At 38.1% G+C, this 20,963-nt stretch overlaps 1 protein-coding gene across 2 annotated transcripts in view; it reads left to right on the top strand.

Moving 5' to 3' along the window:
• Positions 1-20,963, top strand: part of TMTC4 (transmembrane O-mannosyltransferase targeting cadherins 4) — an 83,098-nt gene that overhangs the window by 8,282 nt on the left and 53,853 nt on the right. For both annotated transcript variants that reach the window (XM_054574355.1, XM_054574354.1), the window contains exons 4-5: positions 112-328; positions 6,781-6,868. In XM_054574355.1, the coding sequence (XP_054430330.1) occupies positions 112-328; positions 6,781-6,868 (305 nt within the window). The remainder of the gene's footprint in view (positions 1-111; positions 329-6,780; positions 6,869-20,963) is intronic.

Below are 20,963 nucleotides of genomic sequence, written 5' to 3'. Positions count from 1 at the left end.
AGTCGCACAGAATCTTTCTTTTCTCCTTTTAATATTTTTACTTACCAACCTTTTCCTTGAGATGGTTTGCATTTATTTCACATGGTTCTGCACACCCTTCATTTGCTACAGGATTAACTACTATTTGTCAGGAGGCTTCCACCCCATGAGTTTCCACATAGTCAACATTCTTCTGCATGGTGGCATCTCTGTCCTCATGGTGGATGTCTTCTCAGTGCTATTTGGCGGCCTGCAGTACAGCAGTAAAGGCCGGAGGTTGAACCTGTCCCCCAGATCATCCCTGCTGGCCGCACTGCTGTTTGCAGTGCATCCGGTGCACACTGAGTGTGTAAGTATTGTTTGCTCATGGCATCTGCACTTGTGTAAGGTCAAGAGGCTGTCCATATGTCAGTTTGGTTCCTAAAACAGGCTTCCTTTAAATTCTCAAAGAGCTGTAGGCAATACCTCGTATACATGGCTATGCCCTGCCAGATGTTTGAAACAATTGTGTGTAGGCCCAGTAGACCTCTCTTGTGGAAAGATGCAGAGTCTCATACTGATGAAGACTTTATAATGGTGGTATAATATGACCTCTGATGATATTGGGTTGGCCAAGAAGTTCATTTCTTTTTTTCCTGTAAGATGGCTCTAGTAGTGCTTAGTTGTCTTTAACTTTATTCAAAACAATTTTGTTAGATTATATAGTGACAGCTGTCACATCAGTGTGCATTTTAAAAAACATCAAAATTGGTGAATTTTTGTGTAGCCATTTTAATATTGAAGATGGAAGAAAATATGCAACATTTTCAACATATTATGTTTTATTATTTCAAGAATGGTAAAAATGCAATAGAAACACAGAAAAGATTTGCGCAGTTTATGGAGATGGTGCTGTGACTGATTGAACATGTCAAAAGTGGTTTGCGACATTTTGTGCTAGAGATTTCTCACTGGACGATGCTCCACAGTCGGGTAGACCAGTTGAAGTTCAGAGTGATCAAATTGAGTTACTAATTGAGAACAATCAAATGTTATGCGACATGGGAGATAGCCGACATATTCAAAATATCCAAATCAATAGTTAGTGGTGAAAATGAAAAATGTGTCTTTTGCAGAAAAAACTAAACAGACTTTTTGGCCAACCAGTACTTTCTGTTTCGTTTATATGACCCCACTGTAAAGATATGAATGTTGAATGTTTCCTGGCTTTGGGGTCTACAAGCCAGAGGCTAAGATTACTTTCCTTCCTTGAAAGGTTTGATGCTCAATTTTCCTGTGTTGGCTGAGAGATTTATAAGTTGCAGAATACTTTCTCATGCTATCATGATTGTCACAGAAACTCTGGCAGCATAACAATTTTACTTTACAGAAGAGGAAAAGGCCTGGAAGGACAAAAAACCAACTTATTCCAGGTCAATCCTGTAGCTTGTAGATATAGAAATGGAACTTAATATCTTGCTGTCCAAGGTCTGTAAAGAGGCGATGACGGCATGCTTTGAGTTGAACTAGAAAGTGGGTCCCTAAGTCCTACTGTGGAATTACTCAGAAATTCTCCCTACCTTCCTTCTCCTCCCCTTCTTTTCCTCTGTGTTATTTGCCTCCCCTTGACAGACTCAGCCCAGGTAGATTGGCAGCTCCTGACAGGGGCCTAACCTGTACCTTTATTCCACTGAGCTGCTGCTGAATATATTTGGTACAAACTGTGTGGGGTTTTCAGGAACTATGCTATCCCCTCCTCCATGGGAACCTTTTGAAAATCTTTGCTGAGGTAAAAGATTTGATTTTATTCATTTATTATGTGAGTATGAAGTACCTAGTGTAAAATACTACATGTACTTTATTACTTATCCACAACAGATTTCTGCATCTCATATGTGTTTAAATACTTATACATTAACCAGTTGTATGGAGCATCCTGAAATTAAGTCTCAAAATTCTGAGCAGAATTCTTGCCTTTAGGATCTCATTTTATTAATTTTATTAAACTACCTATCTTTAGTATTAAGAGGATTATGGAATTGCTCTCGGAATGTTCTTCTGATTTTATTACTAAGCTTTAAAAAAATTCTCATAATTTTTTACTTCAGCACATTTGGAGGACTTAAGGTATTGGCAAGCTGGGAACTGCTGTAAGCTCTGTGTGTGTGTGTGTGTGTGATTAAATTAGAATTTGTTTCTGTATGCGTTCTTTTATAGTCTAAATGTTTGTTGGGACTCAGAAATAGTATACACATTGATCAGAAATAAGACAATTTTAGGTAAGATTACTGATTTACAGTTTTGGTCTTTATCTAATTTTGTGCGATCTTAAAAGCAAAATAAATTCTTGAATTATTAACCAAACAAAGTTTTCTAAAATTCTGATTTTAAATATTGAGAAGTTAGTTTATAGAAAAGTTGGAAATGCCAACAAGTTCAACTGGCCATGGATGTGCATGTGCGTACACATGCCCCAGGGATATGCAATCTAGGAACGTGTTACCACTAAAATTCTGCATTTGAGATATTTAAAAATAAGCCAAGAGAAGTTTAGCTATGGGAGAAAAAGGGATATCTAAAAAAATTTCCTAATCTTTCCCAGCCCTTTTCATCCCAGGAAAGCCATTTAAACTCATATTGCAAGGAAAAGTTATGGGTCATTAAAAATTAGTATTCCTAAGACAGATAATTTGTATATTCACCTTTCATTGTTTTGACAACTAGTCGGTATTCAATTTCATCTTACCTACACCTCTGTTATTTTCTACTCTACCTTTAACCCAGCTTTAAAAGTGAGCATAAAGCAGGAATACTCAAAGAACCAGATGGAAGGAGAGCAGCTCAGAGTTTCCAGGCCAGGACCGAGGGAACAGCTTTGTACTGTGGGCCTGGCCAGGATCTCTAATAACGGTTCTCCGCACAGCATCTCCACCACTCACCCCAACTGAACGTGGATCTGGGATGAGGATTGAGGATTTGGGAATAATTGTGCTGCTTCTGTTTACATTTATTAAGGAAAAGCTGTAGCAGTGTAGACCTCTCCAGATTTAGTAATATAAATTTTTTACATTAACATTTAGGTGTTTTGTGTGTTAATATTAACATTGGAAATGTTTTTGCTCACTGCAAATAAGAACCTACATTTTCCAATCTTTGTGGTGACCAGCTATCCACTTTGTTTAAGGCTAAGGGGGTTGTGGGACACAGGACTTGCCATTTCAAAACAGGGATGGTAATAGGTAAGCCGACATGAGTCAGTCACACCCTGAAGATGTCCCTCCTCATGGTCCCCAAATGGTAGTGAAATAATTGTAATCTGTTTTATTGGTTTCCGAACTCATATAAATGTCTCATTTTTCAATCTTGACACCCCAAATCACTCTGGAGTATTTGTAGCTGGATAAAGCTTCTGATAGACCAGTTACCAGAAGAGGGAGGAGAGCTAAGAGAGGGGCTTGCACAGCCCCTTGTCTCTTTGGAGACCAAGAAGGAAAGTCCCTGGGAGTTCCCTAAAGACACAGTGCAACTGTAAGTTTTCCTTTTCCCCAAAGTATTGATGAAGATTTCAAGTTGCTGGAATTCAGGCAGCTCAGGACTCCTTAATCTGCCTCTCCAACGAACCCAGAGTTTAATGTGGAAAGAGTTGGATGGGGAAACATTCTCCCTGTCACCTTCTTCTGATTCCTTCCTGTGGCCCCCTGTGTACATTGCTTTTAGTGGGGAAACAATGACGCGATCTGCTTTATGGATTTGTATCGGGGGAGTGCAGTGATTTTTCCAGAAAACTATGGGGGAAGAAATTTTGCTCTTAGGTTCTTTCAGCTGCTCTAATAATTAAATCAACCTGAGATACAGATTAATAAGATAAAATAACCAAATTTAATTACATACATATGTATGAGAACCCCATATACATGAGAAGGTCAAGATCCCACATACGTGAAAGCTCAGAGACGGAAAGGGAAAATGAGCTCTATATGGCATCGAGAATGGAGAAATGATGTACAATGCCTTGGGGGCATTAGAGGGGAGGAGGGGAATTCGCAGGATGATAAGAAGTGCAGATGTTCAGTAATTAGAAGTTTGCCCTGCCCTATAGATGGGTCATAAAAAGTTATTTCTGGTAATAACTCATTATGGGCAAGGCCCCAATTTAGATTCTTCTGGATAGTTGAGGAGCAGAAGTTTCTTCTGAGCTCATAGGGTCTCAGCTGCCTTCAGCTCAAACTAATCCACCTGCCAGAGTGGCACACCTTAGGGAAATTTGTTCTGAACAAGTTCAAAATCCTGGTATGAGTGGTTTCAGGCTATCTGTAAAAATTAAAAATAAAATTTGTAAAGAACTTTGCTTGAAAATACATGTTATGCAGGTATCATAAAACAAGAAAGTCTCTCCATTCTTATGCCCATTTCCCAGTTAGATGTAGTGCCTGCTTGGGTAGGCTTCTACAACCTTTTCTATGAAATCTCTTTAATTACTATGCCAAAAGTTTATTGTAAGGACTAAATACTTTTTTTAGTTTAAGATATTTGCCATAGTTTTTAAAACTTGTTTTTCTTTATGTCAGAAAGTGTAATGCACATTGCTTAAACTTGATAGTATCTCCACCAGTTAGCCAAAGGAAGAATATTTGTTTTAAAAATAAGTTTATGATGTTTAAAGTTCATTTTACTATAAGTCTTTGTACACAGGTAAGAAGTGGTTGGCTGTTTTGGCCCCTATTCTTGTATTTATCCAAACCAATTCCCTCCCCTTCACTCATTTCAAGGAACCTTTTTCTCTGACCTCCCTGTCCTTCTCCCCAGGTTCCACCTGACCTCCATGATCTAAGGACCCTTTGGATAAGTTTCTCTAGGTTGCCTTTGCTTACTTTATTCTCCCTCAGGGTTTAGGATTCCAGGCCATCCTCAGGCCCTGTAGATAGCCACAACTCTCATTGTCCTGGCAGGAGACCCATAGGATCAGCTGCTCTATACCCCACTCCCCAGGTGCCGTTGGAGCCCATATCTGCCTCACCCTGAGCTTTTTCCATTCCTTTCTGCTCCTCAAATTTATAAGAGCACCGTTCAGGATTCAAGCAGAGAACTAACAGTGAGCCAGCACCTACTATGTGCTCTATTTGGTTTCATGCATTCCTGATTATAGTGTCCCTTATTGAGTGTGTTACAGGTCAAACTATTCAAAAATTCTCGTTGCATATTCACTTCACTAATGAAACAAATACACTGTTGAACCCTCTGGCATACTGGCATATTCATTCTAGACCAGTTAGTCTTTATTTGTCCTTAGCTTCCTTCTTGGATGTGAGTGCATTCACAGATTGGATTCATCAGCTCTTTCAGTCATCGCAGAGATTGCAGGACACCTTGGGGTGCCATGTGCACCTGCAACAGGAGTTCATGATCAGAATGTATAATCACCCTCAGTGTTTTGTATCTAACCAGTATAGTGGGAAAGCCCTAAAAAGCTTTTATAGGTATTGCTTATATACACACTTGGGATTTATGTGTAAATGTAGTACTTTTCATATTTTTTGTACATTCTTTTATTTCCACTTATAGAATAGTCTTTATTCTGTATCTCATATATATGCCCCTTAAGAAAATGTGAACTTACAGGCCATTAAAGTGATACCTAAGGAATCAGTAAAACTTTGATATATGTCACATACAGGTGCTAGTTAGTAAAGAATGCCACATAAACTAGCCTGATACTCATGAGTGGAATTCTGCATCTTTCATTGCCACAAAACCTTTGGAGAACAATTATTGGAGTAATTAGCCTGAAAGAAATAAAACACAAATTTCATATTGCTTCATTGTCACTAATAGAAAGAGGGGAAGGACAGTTGTCAGATGTAGAAAATTGGGGTAGGAATGGTAGAAATTTTATTCTGTTTTCACCTTACTTGTCAATCACTTTTGAAGCATCTTGCTTTCCAGGTTAACCTACTTAATCAGTTTTGGTCTGAAGGGAGGAAAAGATGGCAGAGGCAGCTTAGAGCAATTATCCCTGTCTTTGTCTATATGCCCAGTGACTTTTTTTTTCAATCCTCATCTGAAGACATGCTTAGTGATTTCAGAGAGAGGGGAAGGGACCAAGAGAGAGAAAGAGAGAGGGAGACACACACACAGACACATACACACACACACACACACACACACACACACACACACACATCTGTGTGAGATAGAAACATTGGTTGCCTTTTGCAAGCACCCTGACTGGGGATGGAAACTGCAAGCTAGACATGTGCCCTGACCAGGAATTGAACTGGCAACCTTTCGGTTTATGGGATGACACTCCACCTAACTAAGCTGGACTAGCCAGGGCTCTGCCTGATGACTTATAACACTTATTTCCCACCTGGCCTTTATGTTTTCCATCAAATTTTCTTTTTAAATATCATGCCCTTTAAGCCAATAACATTTTCCAATTTGTTAATCCACTTTTGTTAAGCCAGATAATCCACTTTGGGGACATCAGAAGCATAGGTCTCTGCAACTCTTGGGGATGGGGTGCTAAATGACAGGGATTTCACCACACAGGTGCCTTGCTGACTGTGTCCAGCCCACAGAACAGCCACCAATAGGTGCAAGCAATCCAACTTTCTCTTAGAAACAGTCCTTGACCAAACGCAATTAAAGAAACTAGTTGAAGGTAAGACCACAGGGATGTTGCAGTTACACAGATTATTTTAATAGATGACAGAGTTTAATAAGGTTTTTGTTTTCTACTTCTAAGAAATCTTTTATATTTTCTAAGTTTATCTCTTTCAAAATTTTTAAATGTAAATCTTTTTTTCTTCCCTTTCATTTAAGGTTGCTGGTGTTGTCGGCCGTGCAGACCTCATGGGTGCCCTCTTCTTTCTGTTATCCTTCCTCGGCTACTGCAAAGCATTTAGAGAAAGTAAGCATGACGTTTGTCTTCTTAATCTTATGATGGTAAATGATCTTTTTATGTAAGTTTATCACTTTGACGGAATATGGGTCAAAAGGTATAAGCTCTCTAGGTATTTTTAACTCCATTGCTTTCTTAATAATACAAAGCTTGTACATCAGTAGTCATATGGGAGCAGCCTATTATGTGGTGAAATCAAGAGTTTCTGCTCTTGGCACTGAAGCAATTGTGATTGGTTTTTGTGATTTTATTTCCAGCAAAATTATAGGGGGGAAAAAAGCTTTTGGTTCTGTTTTATTAAAAACACATGGAGAAAAAAAACAGAAAAATGCTAAAATGTATACCTGCGAATATGCACCTGGAGTATGAGGTTCTAGTTTTTTCATTGGAACATTATTAATACTTACAAAGAAAGTAACTCTTGGCATTGCAGTAACAGTTATGATGGGGTAGGGAGTGCATGTGTGTGGATATTAGCATAAGTACATTTATTGAAACAGCAGAATCCCTGTCTAATTCTACCCATTTTATGGATTCTGATCATGTCCTAAATTGTTTTATCATAGAATTTGGATATGATGAATTTAGCTTATATAGCTATTTGCACATGCTAACTCCAATAACAGTTACACATTCAATTTCTGTATCTGAAGAAGTTAGAACTTAATGGACTATAGAATTCTCTCTTTATATAGCACAACTATTTATATTTTTGTTGGGGAGGGGTATAAAAGGGAAAGTGAGGGTCATGATTTCCTATGGAATGCTAGAGTGATTGAAGCAGAAGCAGTTATACTCTAGCTTTGTTGAGCCTGTTCCATGGTGTTTCTCAAAGCTTGGAACAGGCCAGGGCTGCCAGGGCCTTAATATTATTGTCATATACTAATGCATGCTCTTTGATGTCTCCTGTGAATTAATCTATTAATGATGAAAATCAGGTCACTTATTCAGGATTTTGTGTGTGCTGGGGCTGGTAAAATGGGAGAGCTCAGAGCTGGTAAATGGGCCTAAGAGCCAATTCTAGCCCATTACCTGTTCTCATTTGGCCCACAAACTAAGCGTGATATTTACAGTTTTAAATGGTAGGGAAATTCAAAAAAGAAAAAAACAAAACCACAAGAATAACATTTCACTCCCCACACCATTTTATTATTATTATTATTTTATCTTACTCAGATAAAACCACCACTTTTTCCTTTGACTCATCATTTTTCTAACAAAACAGAGTGTTTGGGAATAGCTGACTAGAACAGCTTCAAGTACAGAGAATAGTGGTAGTGACTTTCTTCCTGAGACTGAAAGTTAATTTAGCCATAAGGTATGTCCAGCTCTTTCTGGGATCAGGATCTCCCCAAGAATGATAATCATACATACAATGCCCAAGAACCTCATGGTCCCAGTGGTCTAGTGGGGTGGGAAATTCCTCCTGCCCCAGCTTGAGGACATCCTATACCATGGTGTAGCTTTTCCGTAAGATTGTGAACCAGTAGTGGGAGTGGGAGATAGGGAAGGGATCCGTTTATTCCATCACTGCTTTGTTCATCATAGACAATGGTAATTCATATTCCTAAGTTGGCAATTAAATCTGAAGTTAGATAACAATTTACCAGTAGTCATATTTTCCCTGAAGAAAATTAAAAATGGGGGAAATCAAGATGGCAGAGGAGTGAATAGAAGTCACATTGACCTCCTCCCAGGACCAATCTGGAATTATAACTAAATTGTGGAGAAATCACCTGGAAAAAACAACTGAACAATAGCAAGAGAGGAGCCTTATAACCTTGGAGACAGAAGAATCAGCGTTAGCACAAACTAATTGGTAAGGACTGTGGTAGAGACTTGAGAAGGCAGGTGGGGTGCCCACCAGCACCAGTGCCAGAGGGATATTGAAATGGCCAGTTGGATCCCCCTGAGAAGAGTGGGGTCTAAATCATAAGCGGGGATCTCCAGCATACAGCACGAGAGCCCAAAAAGTACACAGAAAACAGCCAGCTGGGAAAGGCAGCAGGGTTACTCTCTGCCAGAGGCAGGTGGCTGGAGATGCAAAGAGCCTTTTAAAGGGCCAATGCTTAAATTTTTATTTGCAGCCACTTACTCTGGGCACCGGCAAAGGCAGGGGCAGAGTGGGCTGGAGAGACTGGGGAAGGAGGCTTTGAGGAGAGAGCTGAGAGAGAAGCTGACAGGATCTCGATGCTGACTCCTCCCCCATATGGCAGCAGCCATCTTGCTCAGGAAGACCACTCCCTTGAGTGTCAGCAGCAGGAGAGGGATCAATAATCTCACCCCTAGGAGGGACTCTACACCTCCCTGTGGTGTCTAAGCCTGACTGCTGAGTGCAGAATGGTTAGATTAACAACTGAAGGAGACAGCCACAGACAGTAGATTGGTGGAATTCTTGAACAGACTGCCTAAGGTCAGACAAGGTCAACATCTGACATCATCAGAGATAGATCCAGAAAGAAAAAACAATGGTCTCCAACCATAGAAGTTCACACCACAAAGTCAGGAAATCAAGACAGATCAATATAAGAAGCAGAGGCAAAAAAGAAGAGTCTCACAAATAATGGAAAGACAAAGAAACATCCCCCAGTCAAAGGGAAAGGAGGAACACCCAGAAAGAGAACTAAATGAAACAGAGGCAAGTAAACTTACCAGATATTGAGTTCCAAACAATGGTTCTAAGGAAGCACAATGAACTCAGTGATTTCAGAGAGAATTACAAAAAACTACAGGGAAATTACAAGGAACTTACTACAAACTATATCAGCATGAGAAAGGATGTAGAAACTATCAATAAAAGACAAGAGGAAATAAAGAATACAATTTCTGAATTGAAGAACACAGTAGAAGGGATCAAAATCAGGCTAGATGAAACAGAAGATCAAATCAGTGAGCTGGAGGATAAGATAGGAAAAAGCTCCCAGAAAGAGTGAGAAAATGCAGAGACTCAAAGAGAATGAAGAGACACTTAGGGAAATGGAGGACAACCTGAAACGTAATAATGTCTGTATAACAGGGATACCAGAAGGAGAGGAGCAAGGGACAGAGAACCTGTTGGAAAAAGTCATGATGGAAAACTTCCCTCTTTGGAGGAGAGAAAAAGTCACACAAATCCAGGAAGCACAGAGGGTCCCATTCAAGAGGAACCCAATGAGGCCCACTCCAAGACGCATCATCATTAAAATAGCAAATATCAAAGACATACAGAGAATCCTAGAGGAAGCAAAGGAGAAACAGATAGTAACATACAAGGCAGTCCGATAATTGGCTAGCAGCTGACGTCTCAACAGAAACACTACAAGCCAGAAAGGAATGGCAAGAAACATTCTAAGTCATGGAAAGCAAAGACCTGCAACCAAGACTGTTGTTCTACCCAGCAAGGCTCTCAGTTAAAATGGAAGGCGAAATAAGGAGTTTCCCAGACAAAAGAAAGTTAAAAGAATACACCTGCACCAAACCAGCATTGCAAAATAGTCTACAGAGACTCCTTTAAGATCCAGAAAAAGAGTCTACAAATACCCAGTTCCTTTCACAGTCACCAATACTTGATATTACCTATTACTTTTAATGCTTATTAATCTGATTGTGACAATGACATGTTATTTGAATTGTTAATTTATTGTTTGTAGAAACTAAACCTGTTTTTGTATATTTCTTGCCTGTGTCTATTATTTTAAAAAAGCTTTAAATTACTTTTTGTTTTCTTCATCCATTTTTGAGTAATTGTGGAATTTCAAGCCCTAAAAAACACCCCAAAACTATTAACCCTTTTTTTTGATGTGTTGCAAATACTTTCCTATTCTATTACTTGTCCTTTATCTTTTTTAATATGTATATTACTGTATAGTCTTTAATGTAGTCATATTGTCAGTGTTTTACTTTATAGCTTCTGGGTTTGAACATTTTACTTCAAGGTAAGAAAAATATTATTTTGTATTTTCTCCTAAAACTCCTTAGATTTTATGTATTGATTTTTAACTCACCTGAGTATTTTTTGTATAATGTGTGAAATAGGGTTCTATATTTGTTTTAATTCAAGTAATAGTGCTCCATGCACTTTATGTGTTGAATAAGCATTATTTTCCCCATGGATTTGAAATATCAATTTAGTCATATATTACATTGTTAGATATATACGTTTGTTTCTAGAATGCTCATTTTATTTCATTGATCTACTTGATTATTTCTATGCTGATATCATGTTGTTTTAATTGCTGAGACTTTATAATGTATTTAAATTTTTTAATATTTTATAATGGATTTTGACATTTAAAAAATAAATAAAATTTTTTAAAAAGAAAATTAAAAATGAAGTCTATTGGCTTTTCTCAAATACAACTCTAAAGTTTTATGGATATCATTTTATTAATTATAACACCCATTAAAGTGACTACTTCCTATTCCAGATAGATTTCTTAAACATCAGAGGTGCTTTTTGAAGAAAATATTAAATGTTGATAGTTTTAACATATGTGGGACACACTATTTAATAGGTATAATAAAACCTTTTTAATTCTAAAGATTATTCTTATGAAATAATGGAAAAATTAAAAGGACACTGAAATATCTATAAGGTGATACATTTATTAACCTCCTTAATGGCATATTCTCACAGAATGGTGAGAAACTAAATACATTTTATAGTGTTTTCTAGGGTCCTTTTACTAACCTTTTTTTTATTACAATTGACATATATGCATATTCTGATATATGTATCTGTTTTTAATTCATTTGTGAATTATAGAATTATTTCTGAGAGCCATCTATTCAAAAGATAGATTTTTTTTTTTAAATAAAGCCTTTGAAAACTAATACCGAAGGGAAAAGTGCTTAATGTGTGATTGATTTTCAACTAATAGTTTGATTCATGAAAAATTAGTTAAGTATATTTTAGTATTAATGGAACTATATTAACTATTAGGAGCAATATAACCTTTTATTTTAGTCCAGGAGCATTCTTTTAACATTTATAGCATTTTTACTTTAAAATTGGAAAGAGGTTTTATAAAAAGATTATTATAGGCCTTTCATGTTAAGGATGCAAATGTTTTTGAGAAAGCTAACCTGGAAATATTTTATGTTTGCACACCAATACCAGTGGTAAATGTGGCTTCTGTGGGAACCCTTTTAAGAATATGAATAGATTTTCAGTTGGTTGAAGGTACTTAGGACAGTTAGAAGACAAATGGATGGATAAGGAAGCTTTTGAAGAGGTTTTCCTGTTGGCCTTTTGTCTACAGGCTGCCTGACCTGCCCAGGCTCTGTTCTTCTCTTCACTTGAACTCCCTTTAGGAAAAGGAAAGAGTGGATTAAAATGGAGCCTGTGGACCTGCGCCTGGACTGCTGTGGTTCATTGCAGTCACCAACAGCTTATTTAGTCTTTGGAAAATATAAAGCTATAGGAGGTTGTCCCTCTACATACATCTAGGCCTCTGTGTCTTGACCCTGAAAGTTATTTTTAGCAATGGACTTCTGTTTCCTTTCTGTCCTCTATGTCCTCCTGCCCATACAGGCTTTGAGTTATATCAGAATGGTTTTTTTCTTGGGAGTTAAAAGTGGGTTGAAAACACCTATTCCTCAAGCTGCACTCTCCATCATTTTGAGTTGGTTTTCACTGCTCTTTTCAGTTCCCACTCATTGTCCCCCCAGATGATGATGGAAAGATTGAACTCTGCCTCCCAAGCTGGTTGCAGATGTGGAGGTGCAAACAATGGGGATTCTTAAGAGAGGGTCTTGCACTCAGTTAATTAGCTTATTTGGAGGAAGTCCTGTGTCCTACACACAAGGCAGTTCTCTGTCCCCTCTTTAACAAGATTCTGTGTCTTGAGCCCCACCTGCTTTATCTACTCAGGATCCAGCAGAACAGGGCAGGACTTTGTGACTGGAAGCCCGGCTCCTTCCCCCTTGCTCTACTTGGCCCAGCACCATCAGAGCAGAACCGTCACTCTGCCAGCTACTCTGCTGTTTCCTCTCTGATCCTTCACAACCCTTAAATCCCCCTTTGTCTCATTACCTCCCAGACCAGTGCTGATGAAGTCAGGTGGAACTTTTTCTAGTTTCTGTTGACAAAAGTACTATGTTTTCAGCATTTCTTTTCTGTATTAGAATTTTTCATACTCCTTTTTAAACATACTAAAATAGAAACCACTTCTTTGTTTATAGTTAATAACTTTCTGGGATAATTTTTAAACATCATGTTAATGTCCAACTTCATCAATATGATGGCTGAATCTTTTTTAGCAGGAGCAAGGTTTTTACACACCAATAATACCCCCACAGAGAAGAAGCAGTAAGAACTCCATATACAAAAATAGTTCTGGTTAAGGAATTTATAAGACACTTTTCTGAGTCTGTTCTAAAATGGCATACACAATTATCAGTTTTGGTCATTCATTCTTTCACCAATAATTAGTCAAACATTGAGAGCATCCTTTGTACCAGGCCCTGTGTCAGGAATACAAAAACTAGAAAGACACAGTTCCTGCCCTTGAAGTGCTTAGGATCTTGTATAGTTGGATTAAAATAAAGTTTCCATTATTCAGAATGTTCAAGGAACAGAATATTCTGGTTCTCTATACTTTCCTGTAAAATTTTTCCTTTCTATGTCCATCTCACAGTGTATACTCAATAGGTATCCCCTTCTTTTCATGGTGTGTTTATGCAGAATTGATGGCTGTGACTCTAAACTGCGAATTTCTTTGTTTGCCCTGGAAGGTACACTTTGTTATTTTATTGAGATATAATTGATATGTAAATTAGTTTACATGTACATCATAATGATTTGATACATGCATCAAGGTCTGTCCAGAAAGTATCCAGCCATGCACTATGAAAAATAGAGGCATATATTGAAGAAGATACAAGAAACATTGTACAAAAGACAATGATGCCCTCGTCTCCTTCAAAGTAGGCACCTTGGGACCTCGCAAGTTCTTCTATTTGCCATCAGCTGCCCCATCGTATTTTCCTGAATCTCATGAATGGCGTGAAATCTCTTTCAAAGGTGATTTTAGTTTTGGGAAAAAACAGAAGTCACAGGGCACCAAATCTGAGCTGTAGGGGAGCTGAATCATCTGGGTGATTTGATGTTTGCCAAAAACCTGCACGAGACATGATGCGCGAGTGGGCACATTGTCATGATGAAGTTGCCAATCACCAGTTGCTGGTAGCTGCAGCCTTCTGAATCATCTGGATAGTTTCCATGGAATAATGTTCAAGGTTAATGGAAATTTGGTGTAGATTCATTGCTCTATTCGCTCATTTTGAATGTGATGACCACACAGTAAACATGCTCACTCAACAGCATTTACCACCCCTACTGACTAGTACAATGAAGTCATTATTGTTCATGCATATGTATTCCAGTCCACTCTCCTTGGCTGCCAGGTTACATCAATGTCATGTGAGCCATTCTTGTTATATTAACAATGGCTGGATTTTTTTCTGGTCAGACCTCATCGTATATTGCAAAATGATTACCACACTAAGTCTACTTGACATCCATCCCCCCACATATTTACAAATTTATTTTTCTTATGATGAGAACTTTTAGATTTACTCTTGGAAACTTTCAAATATGCAGTACGGTATCAATGGCAGTCACCATGCAGTACATTACATTACACCCTCCATAACTGAAAGTTTGTACTTTTTCACCCCTTTCATCCACCCTACTCCACCCCACCTCTGGCAACTACCAATCTGTTCTCCCTATGAGTTTGGTTTTCTTCTTCCTTTTTTTTGTTTTTACACTCATAAAAGTGAGATTACATTGTATTTGTCTTTCTCTGACATATCTCAGCATAGTGCTCTGGAGGTCCATCATGTTGTCACAAATGAGAAGATTTCCTTTCTTGTGGCTTAATAATATTCCATTGTACATACATGCCATGTGTGCTTTACGCATTTGTCTGTCAGTGGACACTTAGGTTATATCTATGTCTTGGCTATTGTAAATAATACTGCAATGAACATGGCGGTGCATATGTCATTTCAGGATAGTGATTTTGTTTCCTTTGGATAAATGCCATGAAGTGGAATTGCTGGATCATATGGTAATTCACTTTATATTGCTAATTTCTTTCATCTACTCTCTGCTAAATTTCCTTGAGTCAAACAGAGAAGAGCTCTTGATACTAATGGAGATTAGGTATATGTATTTTCATTTGGACTTTGATATATCTTAAGAAATAGTCACACATTTTTATTTGCCCCTATCTAGTTAGTGTGGACTGTACAAAAAGCCAAGTAGTAAACACATGTCATTGCCATGAGGATTCTTGTTCCAGTTGCTCGTGTTGTCCATATGTTTATAAGTGTTCCACTGAGAATCAAAGCTCTTTTGTGGTGGAAATTCAGTTCAATATTTATTGGATACAAATAATAATACTATTTATTATTTAAACCTATGTTTAAAGTGACCTGGTCTTTGTTATTTTTGGATTTGAATATAAATTCAAAGAAATGTCTAGCATTACTTACATGTGAACTTGAAGTGCAAGAAATGTTTTTGTAGAGGAACAGATTTAATATTTTTTTAAAAGGGAACAAAAAATTGAGTACCCTGAAATTAATGATTTAACTAGTTAAAAAGCACTTTCAAAGGATACATTTCTTTTTGACAACCTCATTGGCTTTCTTTATAGATGTGATATCTATATTTTAAATTTCTGGACAATTTTTAATTGAGTTTATTAACAAGTAATTCTCTACTCACCGCTGGAATCCTGGGACTTTTAGAAAATGAAAAAGATCTATACACATAACATTTTTCTGCTTTTTTGTGTGTGTGTGGTGCTTAAATAGAATGTCTCAATCAAGATCTTTTGCAATAGGATCTTTTTTTAGGAAAAAAAAATGTCCTTATAAAGGAAGCATACATTTTCTCATAAAGAAAAATACTAAGTCAGATGAAGCTGATGGTGCACTGGTTATTATTTCTTAGTTCCCAAAACAAAAAGTATTATTCTTATGATGTGACATTTTGTCAACATTTTTCTCTCTCTTAAAACCTCATCTCAGATTGGGGACATAATCTCTCTTACTAGAATAGACAAAACAATTTTTCTAAGTTAATACCTTAAAATACTTGTTTCATGGGAATGAGAACTGAGAAATTTAATTACTCTCATTTATAGGGGGGAGTAAAGAATCTTTTTCATGATGGGAATGAATTTGCTACATAACTAGAAGAGCCATTTTATTTTTTTTAATTTTATTTTAATTTATTTTTTCAAATACATTTGTCTCTGCCTCCACCCACCACTTTCCCTTGCCCCCTCCCTCCTTCCCTCAACCCTTCCCCTTTGGTTTTGTCCTTGAGTCCTTGCTATACATTCCTGGACTTCCCTTTCCCTTCCTTTCACCCCCGCACCTCCCCCATCCTTCCCTCTTGCTTCTGTTGGTTTCCTTACCTTTCAGTGTTGCTGGTCTTATTTTCCTTGCATCTTTGTATTGTTGGTTAGGTTCCACTTATAGGTGAGATCATATGGTATTTGTCTTTCACCCCCTGGCTTATTTCGCTTAGCATAATGCTCTCCAGTTCTATCCATGCTGTCGCGAAATTTAGTAGTTCTTTTTTTCTTTCTGCTGCATAGTATTCCATTGTGTATATGTACCATAACTTTTTGATCCAGTCATCTACCGATGGGCATTTAGGCTGCTTCCAACACTTGGCTATTGTAAATTGTGCTGCTGTGAACATTGGGGTGCACAGGTTCTTTTGTATGGGCGTTTTGGTGTGCTTAGGGTATAGTCCCAGCAGGGGAATCCCTGGATCAAAAGGCAGTTCCATTTTCAGCTTTTTGAGGAAATTCCACACTGCTTTCCATAGTGGCTGCACCAGTCTGCATTCCCACCAACAGTGGACTAGGGTTCCCTTTTCTCCACAGCCTCGCCAGCACCTGTTGTTTGTTGATCTGTTTATGATGGCCATTCTGACCGGTGTGAGGTGATACCTCATGGTGGTTTTGATCTGCATTTCTCTGATGGCTAGTGATGCTGAGCATCCTTTCAAATGCCTCTGGGCCCTCTGTATCTCTTCCTTGGAAAAGCGTCTGCCCAAGTCCTTTGCCCATTTTTTGATTGGATCCTTTGTCTTCTTGGACTATAGTCGAGTGAGTTCTTTATATATCTTGGAGATCAAACCTCTATCTGATGTATCATTAGCAAATATATTTTCCCATAGGGTTGGCTCCCTTTTCATTTTGCTGATGTTTTCTTTAGCCGTGCAGAAGCTTCTTATTTTGATGAGGTCCCACTTGTTTATTCTTTCCTTTATGTCCCTTGCTTTAGGAGACATATCGGGGAAAAAATTGCTGCATGGGATATCTGAGAGTTTCCTGCCAATGTTCTCCTCTAGGACTTTGATGGTGTTGTCACTTATATTTAAGTCTTTTATCCATCTTGAGTTTATTTTTGTGTATGGTGTCAGTTGATGATCCAATTACAATTTTTTGCATGTAGCTGTCCAGCTCTCCCAACACCATTTGTTGGAGAGGCTATTATTGCTCCATTTTATGCTTCTGCCCCCTTTGTCGAATATTAGATGTCCATAGAGACCTGGGCTTATTTCTGGGCTTTCTATTCTGTTCCACTGGTCTATGGGTCTGTTCTTGTGCCAGTACCAGATTGTTTTGAGTATAGTGGCTTTGTAGTAGAGTTTGATGTCCGGTATGGTGATCCCTCCTACTTTGATTTTCTTTCTCAAAATTGCTGAGGCTATTTGGGGTCGCTTTTGGTTCGATATAAATTTTTGAAATGTCTGTTCTATTTCTGTGAAATATGTCATTGGTATCTTAATAGGGATTGCGTTGAATCTATAAACTGCTTTGGGTAGTATGGACATTTTGATGATATTAATTCTTCCAATCCATCAGCATGGTACATGCTTCCATTTACTTGTGTCTTCCTTAATTTCTTTCTTCAATGTTGTATAGTTTTCTGCGTACGGATCTTTTACATCTTTGGTTAAATTTATGCCTAGGTACTTTATTTTTCCTCTTGCTATATCGAATGGTATTTTTTTTCTGATTTCTTCTTCTTCTATTTCATTGCTGGTGTACAAAAATGCCTTTGATTTCTGAATGTTGACTTTGTATCCTGCTGTTTTGTCAAATTCACTTACTAGGTTGAGGAATTTTTTGGTAGAGTCTACAGGGTCCTCTATGTACACTATCATGTCATCTGCAAACAATGATAGCTTTACTTCCTCCTTTCCTATTTGGATGCCTTTTATCTCTTTCTCTTGTCTGACCACTGTGGCTAGGACTTCCAATACAATGTTGAAAAGAAGCGGTGAGAGCGGACATCCTTGTCATGTTGCCGATCTTAGTGGAAAAGCTTTCAGTTTTTGCCCATTGAGTATGATATTGGCTGTAGGTTTTTCATATATGGCCTTTATTACGTTGAGGAATGCCCCATTTATTCCCATTTTGCTGAGTGTTTTGATCATAAATGGGTGCTGTACCTTATCGAATGCTTTTTCTGCGTCTATCGAGATGATCATATGGTTTTTGTCTTGCCTTTTATTTATGTGATGTATCATGTTTACTGATTTGCGTATATTGAACCATCCCTGCATGCCTAGGATGAATCCCACTTGATTGTGGTGGATAATCTTTTTAATGTATTGCTGGATGCGGTTTGCCAAAATTTTCTTGAGGATTTTAGCATCTATGTTCATCAGCGAAATTGGCCTGTAGTTTTCTTTCTTTGTAGGGTCTTTATCTGGTTTGGGGATCAGGGTGATGCTGGCCTCATAGAAGGAGTCTGGGAGTCTTCCCTCCTCTTGGATTTTTTGGAATAGTCTGAGAAGGACAGGGGTTAGTTCTTCCTTAAATGTTTTGTAAAATTCTCCTGTGAAACCATCTGGCCCTGGGCTTTTGTGTGCCGGGAGTTTCTTGATGACTGCTTCAATTTCCCCAGCTGTTATCAGTCTGTTCAAGCTTTCTGTTTCTTCCTCCTTCAGTGTTGGAAGATTATACTTTTCTAAAAATTTGTCCATTTCATCAAGATTTTCAAATTTCTTGACATATAATTGTTCATAGTAGTTTCTGACTATCCTTTGTATTTCTGTGGTATCAGTTGTTATTTCTCCTCTTTCATTTCTGATATTATTAATTTATGTCCTCTCCCTTTTTTTCTTGATGAGTCTGCTTAAAGGCTTGTCCATTTTATTTATCGTTTCAAAGAACCAGCTTCTGGATTGGTTGATCCTCTGAATTGTTCTTTTTGTCTCTATGTCATTCAGTTCTGCTCTAATCTTGACTATTTCCTTCCTTATACTTACTCTGGGATTTATTTGTTGTTGTTTCTCCAGTTCTTGAAGTTGTAGTGTTAGGCCTTTTATTTGAAATGTTTCTATCTTTTTTAGGTAAGCCTGTATTGCTATGAACTTCCCTCTCAGGACCGCCTTTGCTGTGTCCCATAGGTTCTGGACTGTTGTCTGTTCATTTTCATTTGTTTCCAGAAATTTTTTTATTTCTTCTCTTATCTCCTTATTGACCCATTCATTGTTTAATAGTCTACTGTTCAGTCTCCATGAGTTTGCAAGTTTTTGAAGTTTCTCTTTGAGATTGATTTCCAGTTTCAATCCCTTGTGGTCCGAGAAAAAGTTTGGTATTTCAATTTTCCTGAATTTGCTGAGGCTTGCTTTGTGTCCTATCATGTGGTCTATCTTTGAACAACTGCCATGAGCATTTGAAAAGAATGTGTATTTTTCTTCTTTGGGATGTAAGGTTCTATGTATGTCAGTTAAGTCTCTTTGATTCAGTGTGTCATTCATGGCCACAATATGTTTATTAATGTTTTGTTTGGAAGATCTGTCCATTTATGACATTGGGGTGTTGAAATCCCCTACTATCAGTGTGTTGCTGTCTATATCTTTTTTGAAGTCATCCAACAATTTCCTTATAAACTTGGGGGCTCCTATATTGGGAGCATATAAGTTTACAATGTTGATGTCTTCTTGATAGATTCTTCCTTTAAGTATGATAAAGTGCCCCTCTGGGTCTCTCTTTATGGCCTTTGTTTTGAAATCTACTTTGTCTGATACAAGTATGGCAACCCCGGCCTTTTTCTCATGCCCATTTGCTTGGAATATTTTTTTCCATCCCTTTACTTTCAATCTGTGTAGGTCTTTTGCTCTGAGGTGGGTCTCTTGTAGGCAGCATATGTGTGGGTCATGTTTTCTTATCCATTCAGTTACCCTGTGTCTTTGATTGGGGCATTTAGTTCATTCTCATTGAGAGTTATTACTGATAGAAACGTACTCATCTTTTCTCTTTGTACCTGTGTTCCTCTCTGTCTCATTCTTTTCCTTCATCTGCTTAAACCAGTCCCCTTAGCATATCTTGGAGTGCTGATTTGGTAGAGATGTATTCTTTTAGTCTTCTCTTGTCTGGGAAACTCCGTATTTCCCCTTCTATTTTAATGGAGGGCCTAGCTGGGTAGAGCAGCCTTGGCTATAGGCCCTTGCTTTTCATGGCTTGGAATATTTGTTGGCATTCCCTTCTGTCTTGTAGTGTTTCTGTTGAGAAGTCAGCTCCTAGGCGTATCAGGGCCCCCTTGTATGTTACTTTCTCCCTCTCCCTTGCTGCCTTGAGGATTCTCTCTTTGTCTTTGGTAGGTGCTATTTTAATGATGATGTGTCTTGGAGTGGGCTTCCTTGAGTCCCTCTTGAGTGGGGTCCTCTGTGCCTTCTGGATCCACGAGAGCCTTTCTCTCCTCAAATAAGGGAAATTTTCCATCATTACTTTTTCGAGGAGGTTCTCTCTCCCTTGCTCCTCTTCTTCTCTTTCTGGTATCCCCATTATACGGATATTATTCCGTTTCAGGTTGTTCTGCATTTCCCTAAATGCCTCTTCACTCTTTTTGAGTTGTTTTTCCATTTCTTGTTCTTTCTGGGAGCTTCTTTCTACCTTATCCTCCATCTCACTGATTCAATCCTCGGCTTCATCCAGCCTGCTTTGGATTCCTTCTACTGTGTTCTTCAATTCAGAAATGGTATTCTTCATATCCTCTTTTGTCTTCTTGATAGGTTCTATGTCTTTTTCCAGGCTGATATAGTTTGCTGTAAGATCCTGATAGTTTCTCTGCAGTTTCT

The sequence above is a fragment of the Pteronotus mesoamericanus genome, unplaced genomic scaffold, assembly GCF_021234165.1.
Source record: "Pteronotus mesoamericanus isolate MK-2021 breed Mesoamerican mustached bat unplaced genomic scaffold, CSHL_Meso_final contig_26, whole genome shotgun sequence".
Lineage (NCBI taxonomy): Eukaryota > Metazoa > Chordata > Mammalia > Chiroptera > Mormoopidae > Pteronotus > Pteronotus mesoamericanus.
This window is presented reverse-complemented; position numbering and strand designations above follow the sequence as displayed.